A 12,650-nucleotide genomic window follows, 5' to 3' on the forward strand; every position below is an offset into this window, starting at 1 on the left:
TATAATAGCTCCTCATCAAACATTGCTTTTCATTCAATCTGAAGTTTCGTAATTTGCTAGGCTCAACCAACAGATGATGCATTCTCGTGAAGAGGGTGCGGGAAAGAGAGGGCCAGTTGAAGTGAGAAACTTTTATCAGTGGGGGAGCGAGCGAACGCTTGCCGCTGTGATAAGCCGCCTCCTCCCCATCACTGATAACTACGAAAAAATGATTAGTTCCTTATCAGATCACATGCTGTACACATGACTAACATGATTCCGATAGTAAATTTGATGATGATGATGAGGAGAGGAGGTGGAGAGTGTTGCCTGCATTCCAATCTCTGGGAAACGCCTCTCTATACATGTAGGCCAACATGCGCTCGGTCATTGTTCTAAATACTAGCGGCATTGTTCTAACTATTGTAAAAATTTTCAGTACCTTATCAGATCACGTTCTGTACGTTGTAATCATGAGTCAATTACCAATTGTTAACTTTGATAAATTATTACAAATAAAGAAAAGCCTGCATTTTGTAAAAATGGAGACTACTACCTCACAATGCAATAATGTTAATTATATCACCAGTGCTGGGGGAAAAACAAAATCTCTTATTTAATTTAGTATTTGCTGAAAATGGTTTAAAATTCAAGCACATTTACTTATTTAGCAAAAGTTTATATCAACCAAAATATGTTTTTCTCAGCAAGGTATTTGCAGGTTTGAAAAATATCGGATTTCACATGAAAGATGATGTGAGCCAAATCCCCATCCAAACCGTATCCCTGAATATAGCTTGGTAATTTTTGATGACTTGCAACTGAGTAATTCCCACAGATAAGAGAATATTACTATGGGACGACAATGAAATATTGACACTGCATATTTAATTCAGAGTTATGGAGCTACACAGAAACATTTCACTAGAGATAATGCAAATATGATAATAATTTTTAAGATGGATTTATTGAGTCTGAAATTAATTCACAGAGATCATGTTGGAGGAGATATGTCTTATAAAGATTTCAGTAAACTTTGTCATACAGTTTGGAATCGTAAACCGCATAATTTTCTTACAATTTTAAAAGAATGTAATATAAAGGAAGGAAAATATCGGGATTCACTGGACACGATTCTTTCCGTTCAGTAGAGATTAATTCTTTGTACAGTCATGTTGTCTAAAACACATAGGAGGAGGAGGAACAGGAGAGGAAATAGCATAGTAAATAACAAGAAGGAGAGTTTAATAGAAAAGATTAAGAAATTGAGAAAGGTGATCAGTGACAAGCATAAAAGCCTGATTAATTTTGAAAAACGAACGGAGGAATTCAACAGGAAATCTCTTTCGCCATTAATAGAACCTATAATTGAATTGGGAAAAAACCAAATTCTCACACTCTAATCATGATTTTACACCTAAAAAGGAAGAAGTAAAAGAGGAGCAAGAGAGTATGGAAATTGATGATAATGAGGAGGGGGATGAAAAGAGTTATGAGAGTTCAACAGACAATTTTTTAAGCTCGACTAAATTTGAAAACAGTTTACTTGGTTCTAGCAGAAACGATGATGTGCTGTCACAATATCTAAAAACGTTTCATGCAGAAAAATTGAATAATTCAATCAGTTATGGAATTTCATATAATTCTAAAGATGACGTGTATTATATTGGAAATCAGCAAGTAATATTTGATAACGGTTATATAGATATTGATAATGAAAGATTCAGTTTAACACATGGTCTACTTGAGTTATTATTCAGTGCGAGACCAAACTCAAATCTTTATAATCAGAGAGATCTGGATAAGTATAAAAAAATCTTAACACTTACAGGCATACATTTAGATCGAAGAGGCTATGTTAAATGAAATCAGGGAATTAAATCACAAATGATTCAAAAGTTATTTCCCAGTAAAAAAATTAGTAAAAAGAAGGGTTGGGGTTTATTGAAATTTGCAAAAAATAATTCTCATGAAAGAATTTATCAATACTTTGATAATTTTGACGAATTAGTGGAAAGATTAAATTTACTCTATTCCTCAAAAGCTAGTGGCAACACCGGGCATGATATTGAGATCGCATCTATAATTGAAGAGCTAAAAGAAGCAAAATTAATTGTTTAGTGTTACGATGACTCTACATCGATTCGGACGAATTGATACGGCTAGTGCTAGCGGAGCTGTTGCTAATCTTATGTGTGATATTGACTCGATAACACAGAAGATAATCGAATCGATAAATCAACAAGGAATCAGCGAAGCTGTGAAATTTTATTTAGATTCGCAAATAACCAAACTTGTTTCGGAAAATACAAAGAATATCGGCGTTAGTATAATTGAGAGAGAACATATTCTTAGTTCATTACAAAATTTTAGTGCAAATATTGATAAAGTTATCACAGAGAGAACTCAAACTCTAGAGAGTGCATTAGGAGAAGTGAACATTTATCAGATAGCTTTTCAACCCAGTGGTTAGTATTGACAAGAATAAAGTTGATAAAGCTTATTTAGACAAAAAATTGAAAGGCATTTCAGATAAAATTAAGAATTTGGAGGTCTTGGACAGAAACTTATTAGCCCCGAAAACATAAAATTTATAAAGAGCGGTAACCATTGTAACGCATAGCTGCAAGAACAAGATGATGGTTTCACTTTAACTGGTAGTAGCATACGGCCGATCAAAGGGAGAACAGTCGAGAGCTGAGTGTTCTCTCCTCCACTTGTCATTCGTAGCGCAGAGATTGCTGCGTGGAGAGAAGCATATGGTTTCACTTAAATCTGGCAGTATATGAATGGCGGATTAAAAAGGAACTCAGTTACTTCACTGAGTTCTCTCTTCACATGGCTTTCGCAATAGAGGAAAAGTGGTAGATATGGCAACGTGCCAGGGGCTCGACTTGGGTGCAAGTCAGTCTGCTGCTTGTGTGAGAGAGAAACACATAGGAGGCGTATCACAATTTCTCTCTCTATAACCTTGACGCGTGCGCTGGATTTCACTACGTATCATCATTAGATAAGGAAAGTGTAGCATGCGTCGAATTCCATTAAGTTAATTGCAGGAGGTGTGTCATTTGGTTCTAATTGTTTGAGCTGATAAGACGAAAAAATGACTGGTTATTTTGATTGCACAAGTTTAATGAATTCTCAATTGATGCAGACCAGCAAGTCAATTGGGTTTTGATTGTTACCCTTTTGATTGGTTTAGAGTAACAAAAGTTACATTTCCCGATAATGGAGAAATTCACATTAAAATTATTGATATTGATAGCGAAGGTAATAGCACACTATCAAATTGCCGAATGAGTATTCTCTAGTCTTAAACAAGCATAAGCTTAAAAGTTTTCTTTCTCGCTCGTGGGAACTAAATGTTAGCGGAAATAGAATTTTCCTAAGAGAACTGTACAGTGATTGCAGGGATTGATGATTTGTCAACACCAAGTGATATAGGTCTGAGGATATCTATACCTATTTTTGGATATGCTTGTTCATTCTAAATTTACTATAGATATTCTCGGAGAAACACTTTACAAAAAAAAAAATGCCCGCAGGTTTGTACAGCACATAGAAAATTTTAATATAAATTTGTGAAATTTTTCTTAACTGTCGGGCGGAAAGCAAACCAATTGTATTAATTTGCAATCAATTTAATTTTACAGTATAAGTTTTATTAGATGTAGTAGTATATGGATTCACTAATTTTACAGTATAAGTTTTATTAGATGTAGTAATATGGATTCACTTTAATTTGACAGTAGAGAATACAGATTCACTTTAATCTGTCAGTAGAAAGGGAAATTATTTTTTCCTCAGGGAAATTATTTTTTCCCTCACTGAGAGAGAGATCACTCTCTCTCTCTTCATCCCCCTCGTCCTCACTGGGGGAGGGGAAGAGATTAGATTAGATTAGATAAGATAAGATAAGAGATTAGATAAGATAGATAAGATAAGATAGATAAGAGAGAGAGGAGAGGGAGAGGGAGAGGGGTGAGGGGGGAGGGGGAGTTTCAGGGGGGTGGGGGAGGGGGTAGGGGGGAGATTGCGCAAAAAACCCGTCAATCCCCACAATATGTATCTACTCGTGTATACAGGGTGATTCATAATATTATGGTAAAATATTTTAATACGTGATAGTAGAGGTAAAAATAAGAAGAAAAGTTCATATAAACATATATCCATAAACGCTTCATTAGCGAGCTATACAGGGTGAAAGATTTCGCCCGGAATTCAGTTTCTCTGGTGAAATACACCGATGCTGAATTGTTTGGGGACTAGTTTCTTAAAAACTTATGCTGGATTCATATGGAAAAATTGAATAAAACTAGTCTGGAAGCTGTAGTGTAAGTAGTTTTTGAGAAAAAAGTTGAAATATGCAAAAAATCTAAGTAGAAAAACACAGACTTCTACGTTTGATGCCCAATAACTTTCTTTAATGACCAGTAAACAAATAATTTTTTGCAATAAAAATTGTAGAGAATTTAATTCTGAAAAGAATTATGTGAGCTGTGTAAACTAAATTCAAATAAAAGTTGAATAAAATGTATTCTTATGTAGTACATTACACCACAAAAATGTGCTGTTTTATGAGGAGAGAACTAATAACTCATAAGTTGTAGCTGATTGCAAATAGAATATTCGGTTTTTTTATATGAAAGTAGCATATCTAAATGACATTAAACTTATACCAAAAGACTAGTAGATTATGCCATTAAGCCTGGGAGGAAGCTCGAACAGAAGTAGATGATCTCCTATGATTCCTGCCCAAATGTTTACTGCAAACTGATGTTGTGGAAGATTAGGATTGATGGTATGAGGATTCTCAGCTGCCCAAATATGTGGTTGTTGACGTTAACGATAGCTGTTCTTGGAGAGTGTGCCTCGTCGGTAAATAAAACGGTTGTTAAAAAGTTTGGGTAGACAAGTTTTACTAAAAACCATAGGCAAATACCAGCACAGGGAATACAGTTGTGGCAATAGAGTAAGAACTTTCTGGAGGTGGTATGGATGTAATTGTTGCTATTTTAGTTTCCTCCAAATAATAGATTGATGGACATTAAACTGCACTGACAATTCTCTTGTGCTCTTCTCTGGATGTTCATAAATTTCATTAGGAACTTGTTCTTATAACTCAACAGTCATAGTAGATCGGAGTCTGCCTGCACAATGTGCTCTTTGGATATCAAAGAATCTGTTTCAGACAGACGTTGATGGATAGTGGCAAAAAACCTTGAACTTGGACATACTCGGTTGGGAAAGTTCTCTTGATACAAACGTCTTGCTTCAGTACTATTACAGTAGTGTCCCATTCCATACATTAAATGCATGTCAGCTAATTTGGAGTATGAATAATGTCTAAGATACCTGCCATTTTTTAAAAGTTAGCACTTAACACAAAAGCAGAGTGGAATGGTACAAATAACTGGTTAATAGATTGAACCAAAAACACAGCATGGTTACAGTAGGCCTAACTTAAAGTTTGTTTTTTTTTTGTTCAACAGTGAACTAAAATATTTCTGAAAATAATTTTCAGCTGATAATTTCTTTTGAATATTTTCTTATTTAAAACATAATAAATCAGCTGTTTTGGAACAGCTATTATTGAAATCCATGTTTTATTTGCAATCAGCTACAACCTATGAGTTATTACTTCTCTCCTCATAAAACAGCAAATTTTTGTGGTGTAATGTACTACATAAGAATACATTTTATTCAACTTTTATTTGAATTTAGTTTACATAGCTTACATAATTCTTCTCAAAATCAAATTCTCTACAATTTTTATTGCGAAAAATTATTTGTTCACTGGTTATTAAAGAAAGTTATTGGGCATCAAACGTAGAAGTCTGTGTTTTTCTACTTGATTTTTTTGCATATTTCAACTTTTTTCTCAAAAACTACTCACACTACAGCTTCCAGACTAGTTTTATTCAATTTTTCAGATATTTTTCCATATGAATCCAGCATAAGTTTTTAAGAAACTAGTCCCCAAACAATTCAGCATCGGTGTATTTCACCAGAGGAACTGAATTCCGGGCGAAATCTTTCACCCTGTATAACTCGCCAATGAAGCGTTTATGGATATATGTTTATATGAACATTTTTTCTTATTTTTACCTCTACTATCACGTATTAAATTATTTTACCATAATTATGAATCACCCGGTATAAGGTTTTTTTTAATTTCGAATTTTAAGGATAATACAAAAGGAGGAGTCTCCTTTGAATGCCAATATTACCATAAAAATCAGACTATAAAATTATTCATCATAAATCAGCTGTCGAGTGGATTATTTATTGCATGCAATAATAAATATCTCAATGTAAATTGGTAAAATATCAGCTGTTGTGTGGACTATTAGGTGCATGCACTGTCGCATGCAATAATAACTGTAACATAATATTTTCTCTCGACCTTTCTGTGCTTTCAACTCGGGCTGACCTGTTACCAGTATGTGTTGAAGGAGATTAGCTTTTGATGTTAGGACAGAGGAGGTTGTGGTTTATAACTGCGTGAGTTCTACTGTTCACAGAACTACTAGTAGATTTATGTGTTGAAAGTTGATTCATGGAAGCATAAGTTAATTCTACATTTCTCTTACTAGAATGAGAATTATTAATGAAGTTTTGTAAATTTCATCCATTGCAGAGCATAGGTCACACCTGCTTATTCAAATATGAATAATTTTAAATATTTTATTACCTGAAGTCTGTTTTCTTGTCTCGATGTTGGTGATAAATCTCTAAGCCTATCAATGACCACTTTTGCTATTTTCTTACCTGAAATGAAATTGATTTAAAGAATTAACATTTTTCCTACAGCTACCTCGGAAAGCTGTTCCTGTACTGATTACAATACCCAAAGATTCACTTTTCCGCTCTAGTGCGGGAAAAAGTTTTTCTGCACTACATATTTGCAACATGGCAACACAAAATAGTTGGTGGGTTATATGGAGGATTAGTGCACGAAAACAAAAATTAAGTTGGTAACAATGACTGTGGTTAGATTTTAGAAAAGAATCATTACAATGGCTACCCTACATTTATGATGAAATCCCAATCTAGAAATCCAAAACAAGAATAATGTTCATCTAAATCATAATTGAATAATCATCATTTACGAATTCTAATCATTTTATAATAAATAATAATTCTTTTCTATTGATAATTATTATTTCAACTGCAAGAAATGAGAAAAGTAGCAAATAGCCTATACATTATAAAACTCGAATTTTGAGGTTAAATGATTACTGTTCGATATTCATATAAATAAAAAACATAACAATACCACAATAAATATTCTCTGTTGTCTATGTTATTTTTATAAATATTTTTCAGTTTACTTTGAGCATTTTTCTCGGTAATTTGAGCAAAAGTCTGAATTTCTGAATCCTGTTTCAGTACTTTTTAGCTTGATGAAACGGGTGGGTATAAGTTGTTCGACGGGAGAGCTAATCGACAGTCAACAAACTTAGGTACGATTCTTCCCGCTAGGTCGCGCGCTTGTCGGTTCAGCCATCTTGCAGCAGCTGTTGGCGTGTATTTTGAATGCGAAATTTTTGTTTTATCTGTATTTTTTCTGATTCTTGAATGAATAAAAAAGAGAACTTTGGCTGAGAATTTTCAACTTCAATTGGACTATTAATTTTTGAATGAATTAAGTTTGTTATTAATAACAGCATCACACACACAAACATTTGATGGATTTCAGCACTCATTTCACCCATAATCATTTAATAAACCACTTCTCATATCCAATGGTAACTGTAGGAAAAGTTTAATGTGAAATACGTGAGCAAAGTTCCTCTGCTGCACTCAAGAAGCCATTCCGCCCTCGCCTACGGCTCGGGCGTAAACGTTTCTTTTGGTGCAGCAAACTGTCACTTTGCGCACTAGTTGCACAAATAACTATTTCAGTATTAATACATCAGATGTAATGGGATGACTTGCATCACAGCATCTACTATTACTATCTTCTATGATCTTATACAGGTTCTATAATCTTTGACACAGCTATCCACTATAATGGAAGGCGGTGGAATAGGAAAATTGGCAACAATGTTGTCCTATGAAATCCACTGACTTTTAGATGAGAATCTCACTACTGTCACACAATAAAAAAACAAGTGAAGGAATATAAAGAAAAATAAAAATCTCAGTACCCTTTTGTGAAATATTTTATCACAACATGTTTCGGACATTTTATGCCATTTTCAAGTGATATGAAGTAAATAAATACTACTGGAAGATTCTTATTTTGATCATATGTTAGTGTATTCATATGTTTTTATGAACTGGGACTGTAAATTTTGGGTTTAAATTCGCATGATCCTATCAAAAATGGGGTTATTGGTGTCTAATTGGATTAAGTTTATTATCTTATCTCTGTTTAATTTTGCTGCTTTATATATATATATATATATATATATATATATATATATATATATATATATAATATATATATATATATATATATTATATATATATATATGAAATTCTTCTTTGACATTCGTTGACACTTTTACGACCATAATTTAGTATTTTCATATTGGAATTTACTGTAAAATTATGGCCTGAATCTATCAAGTGTTCAGCAAATGCTGACTTTTGTGTATAGTTTTTAGATTTTAGTGCTTGGATATGTTCTCGAAACCTTATATGAAAATTTCTGCCCATTTGTCCGATATAGAATTTGTCGCAATCACTACATTTAAGTTCATAAATTCCAGATTTTTTAAACTTAACTTGCAGTACATTTAAATTTGATTTCCTTTTTATCAGTTCGAATCATTATTGTTGTCCTATAACCTAAAATAAATTCATTTTTTGGACAAATTAAACAGAGATAAGATAATAAACTTAATCCAATTAGACACCAATAACCCAATTTTTGATAGAATCATGCGAATTTAAACCCAAAATTTACAGTCCCAGTTCATAAAAACATATGAATACACTAACATATGATCAAAATAAGAATCTTCCAGTAGTATTTATTTATTTACTTCATATCACTTGAAAATGGCATAAATGTCCGAAACATGTTGTGATAAAATATTTCAAAAAAGGGTACTGAGATTTTTATTTTTCTTTATATTTATATTACAAGTAGCCCTATACAGAAAAGAGATAAACAAGTGAAGGAAATACACATATTTTTTTAGAACACTTAAATTATTGCATTTGATGAATTCATATTGAGGAACTTTATTCTTTATTGATTGATACAATAAGTACATCATCAAAATGATAGGGAGAGAAAAAATAAGGTAATCTCATGCTATTCCTCTCCCAAAATTAGATAAGGTTACACATAGTCCGATATAGGTTGTATTGTAGTTGTTGAATTCAAAAAAATTTCAGTCCTTAATTATTTTCACAGAGTAGATTTCTAAATTCAGATGCTTCAAAACCAAACATAGAAGAAGTACCTATATCACAATAAGGCTCAACTCACACATACAGGTCGAGAAGAGACTCGACTCTAGTCGAGAGCATGTGTTTTTTCAAATGGTGACTGTCGCGGAGACTAGAGTCGACTGGTCTGAGTGTCAGCATTTGGAAACACATGCTCTCAACTAGAGTAGAGACTTTTCTCGACCTGAGTCGCGTAAGTGTGAGTTGAGCCTAACTCCTCCATGATTTGGAATTAGATTTTTCAAAAAGAGCAGTTTATGTTGAGAATTGGTTTGTGATTAGCAATGAATTATAAATGTGAATAATGAATATTTTATTAATTTTAATGATATGATGATAATTTATTGTTGATATCGAAATAGGGAATATATCGATATTAAATACTCCTAAGAGAACTAAGTCCATCCTTCAAAGTAGAAAGTACTGACTAAATAATTGTAAATGGGATGCAAATATATTATAATTTATTTTACTTACAAACATGGTATTACATAGTCTGAAAAACTGCAGTTTGACTCTGAAAACAATACAGAGAATTCATTTTTCAATTATTGTTCATGTAGGGCACAGTACTGCTTCACAAGTAAGTACCTACTTTATAAGTAATTGGGTACCTATTACCTAAGGCGAGGTACCCAGCCAGTGAGTTTGGGGGGAGGGGGTCAAGCATGCTCCCACTCTGCATCCAGCTGTGAGCAAGTCAGCTCTATCACATTCTATACTCACTGCTTATAAGCAGGCTTGTTCAATAAAATAGTCTATAGAGCCTAGGAGCCTTTATAGAACACTAGGAAACTTGAATCGGCAAGCTTGGTTCCCCAAACCAAGTTTGTGTAGGATTTGTCCCACACACTGTAGTGGGGAGAGCAAACAACCGTTCGTTACTTCAGTGTCTTTTGGGGTCTAGAGATGAGTGTTTCAAAGTTTGCAGATGCTGTGTTAGTTTTAGATAAGTGTGGAGTGTTTCTTTTTTCAAGAAGAAGTGAGTAGTCAAAAGGGTGGTTGCGGGAGAGAGAGGAGTGTCACATTTGAAACTTTTACACAATCTTGAAGAAAATAACGTAGGAAACATCAACAATTATTTGATAATGGGTGAGAGTAAATTTAACTAGGCTACTTGTTAGATCTTGCAACGCCTCTAATAAGTACCATAAGAGAAATACACTACTTAGAACAGCTTTACCACCTGAACACCGCCTTGTAGCTACACTTTGCTACCTACTGGAAGGAGCTTGGAGAATCTGAAATATTTACATATGCAATAGGCCTATTACCCCAATCGGACAAACCGAACTATGTTTTTAATCCAGATTGAAGACCGAATTTATCACGAATTTGGTTGGCGGTTCGCCAATATTCCACATACACTGGGGAATTTGTTTTGAACCAAGTTCCCTAGTACATGGGGACCCTCAACTGTAGCATTTCCTTACATAATCTCACATTTTGTTCTAAGAGAAACAGGCAGCAGCAATTATTTTCTACATTGGAAAGAAGCATAGTATGATAATTTTCAATCTATCATAGATCGAATGATGCATGCTCTACACCAAAATATTAGCTTGTTTTGATCTTGCTTACCATAATAATTCTTGTGTGAATTTCTCAAGATTGGCAACGATTGGTGTAAATTCAAATGTTATTGGTTGCTCTCAAATTTTACTATGTTGTGTATTAATATACTATTTGGTATTATAAATAAGTTATTTGCAAAACTATTTTAATATTTGGATACTGTGGCATAAACAACATGAATTCATAGTGCAAAGTGCATTAGTTTTGTACTAGAACCTACAACTACAGCATTTTGATTGATAATTAAAATAAGATACTCCTTAAACTGGGTTTTCGTTTGTGTTGTGCCTGTGAGTGACTGCCTGTACCTGTGCGTGACTGCGTACAAACACAAACCACTCTTGGTCTTAGACAGCACCTTATCGCGCATGCGTTAGTAACGGTTTTCTCCTGTTCCATTCAGTCACATCTTTCAATGTAACGTTCTTTGTGATGATGGTTACCGAGCACCGTAACTGGAGCCGTCATTCCATTTTGATGATGATGATTATTATTATCCAATGATGATTTATCATTGAATTCGATATAATAATCAATATATTATCATCATTTCATTCAATAAAAGTAAGATTACCTTTCAATAATATAATTAATAGAATATAACGGTTGTTATTTAGTTATTTTATGTTAAGTCCATAAGGTGGGCATAAAAACCCCCAGGGACACGTAATGAGAAAACAAACAGAAACAAGTAGGCCAGTCGACCTACTAGTCCAAAAGAAAAACAAATAAAAGCAAGCAGAGGAAAGAAATTAATCAAAAATAGGCGCTTACCAAGCTGCTGTCCAACATGAAAAACTCACGGAGTGAGTACAAAGGATTATCCAACAATAAGTCTCTCAGGACCCTCCGAAATTTGCTGGCAGGCAGATTCCTAGCCATCACCGGCAGCTTGTTGAAGAGCCTGACAGATAGATGGCCATAGCTCGATCGTGTCCTGCTCAGTCTTTGGTAGGGCTCGTCCAGCCTCTGTCTCCCTCTAGTCTCATGTGAGTGAAAATTCTGCCTTGTTACAAGCTCCCCCACATTTGCATGTGTTCTGCAGAGGGTCTGAAGTACATAGAGGGAGACGACTATGAGGATTCTCTCTCTCACAAAGAGGGGACGACAATGGGCAAGATGCTCAGCACCACAAAGGATCCTCAGGGCCCTCTTCTGAATGAGTAACACTCGTGAAACATCTGTGGCTCCACCCCAAAGCGTAAGGTCATACAGGACAATGCTCTGGAAAAAAACAGAAATAGCAGACCTTAAGGTAAGAAGCAGGAATACAGGATTTCAATTTCCTGAGCAGGAAAACACTCTGCTCAGACTGCAACAGACAGCCTCAATGTGGTCAGCCCAAGAGAGCTTTCTATCTAGAACGAACCCAAGCAGCTTCACCGGGAAAAAATCATACTCATCCCCATTTCTGAGGCTGAATATGATTGACTGCGTTTCATCATCGTTGAGAAGAAAGAGGTTTGCAGAAAACCAGTCCGTAGCAAACAACCTGGTCTCCAACATCTCGGCCCTCAGTACATCAACTCCATGACCATGATCGTAAAAAGTGGTGTCGTCTGCATAGCAAACAACACTTCTGCCATCCATGCAAGCTACATCGTTTACTGAAATCAAAAATAGAAGTGGCCCCAGGACAGAGCCCTGAGGGACACCACAGTTGACACAGTTTCTTATACCAGACTACA

General features: G+C 34.6%; 1 protein-coding gene across 2 annotated transcripts in view; it reads right to left on the bottom strand.

Annotated features, from left to right (window-relative positions):
• Positions 1-6,669: 6,669 nt before the first annotated feature.
• The window catches only part of LOC120355231, a 42,342-nt gene continuing 36,361 nt past the window's right edge, over positions 6,670-12,650 (bottom strand). For both annotated transcript variants that reach the window (XM_039443572.1, XM_039443571.1), the window contains 3 exons: positions 11,737-12,186; positions 9,865-9,904; positions 6,670-6,750 (listed from right to left, as the gene is read on the bottom strand). In XM_039443572.1, coding sequence (XP_039299506.1) covers positions 9,875-9,904; positions 11,737-12,186 — 480 coding nt within the window. In that variant the 3' untranslated portion in view covers positions 6,670-6,750; positions 9,865-9,874. The remainder of the gene's footprint in view (positions 6,751-9,864; positions 9,905-11,736; positions 12,187-12,650) is intronic.

The sequence above is a fragment of the Nilaparvata lugens genome, chromosome Y (genome assembly GCF_014356525.2).
Source record: "Nilaparvata lugens isolate BPH chromosome Y, ASM1435652v1, whole genome shotgun sequence".
Classification (NCBI taxonomy): Eukaryota; Metazoa; Arthropoda; class Insecta; order Hemiptera; family Delphacidae; genus Nilaparvata; species Nilaparvata lugens.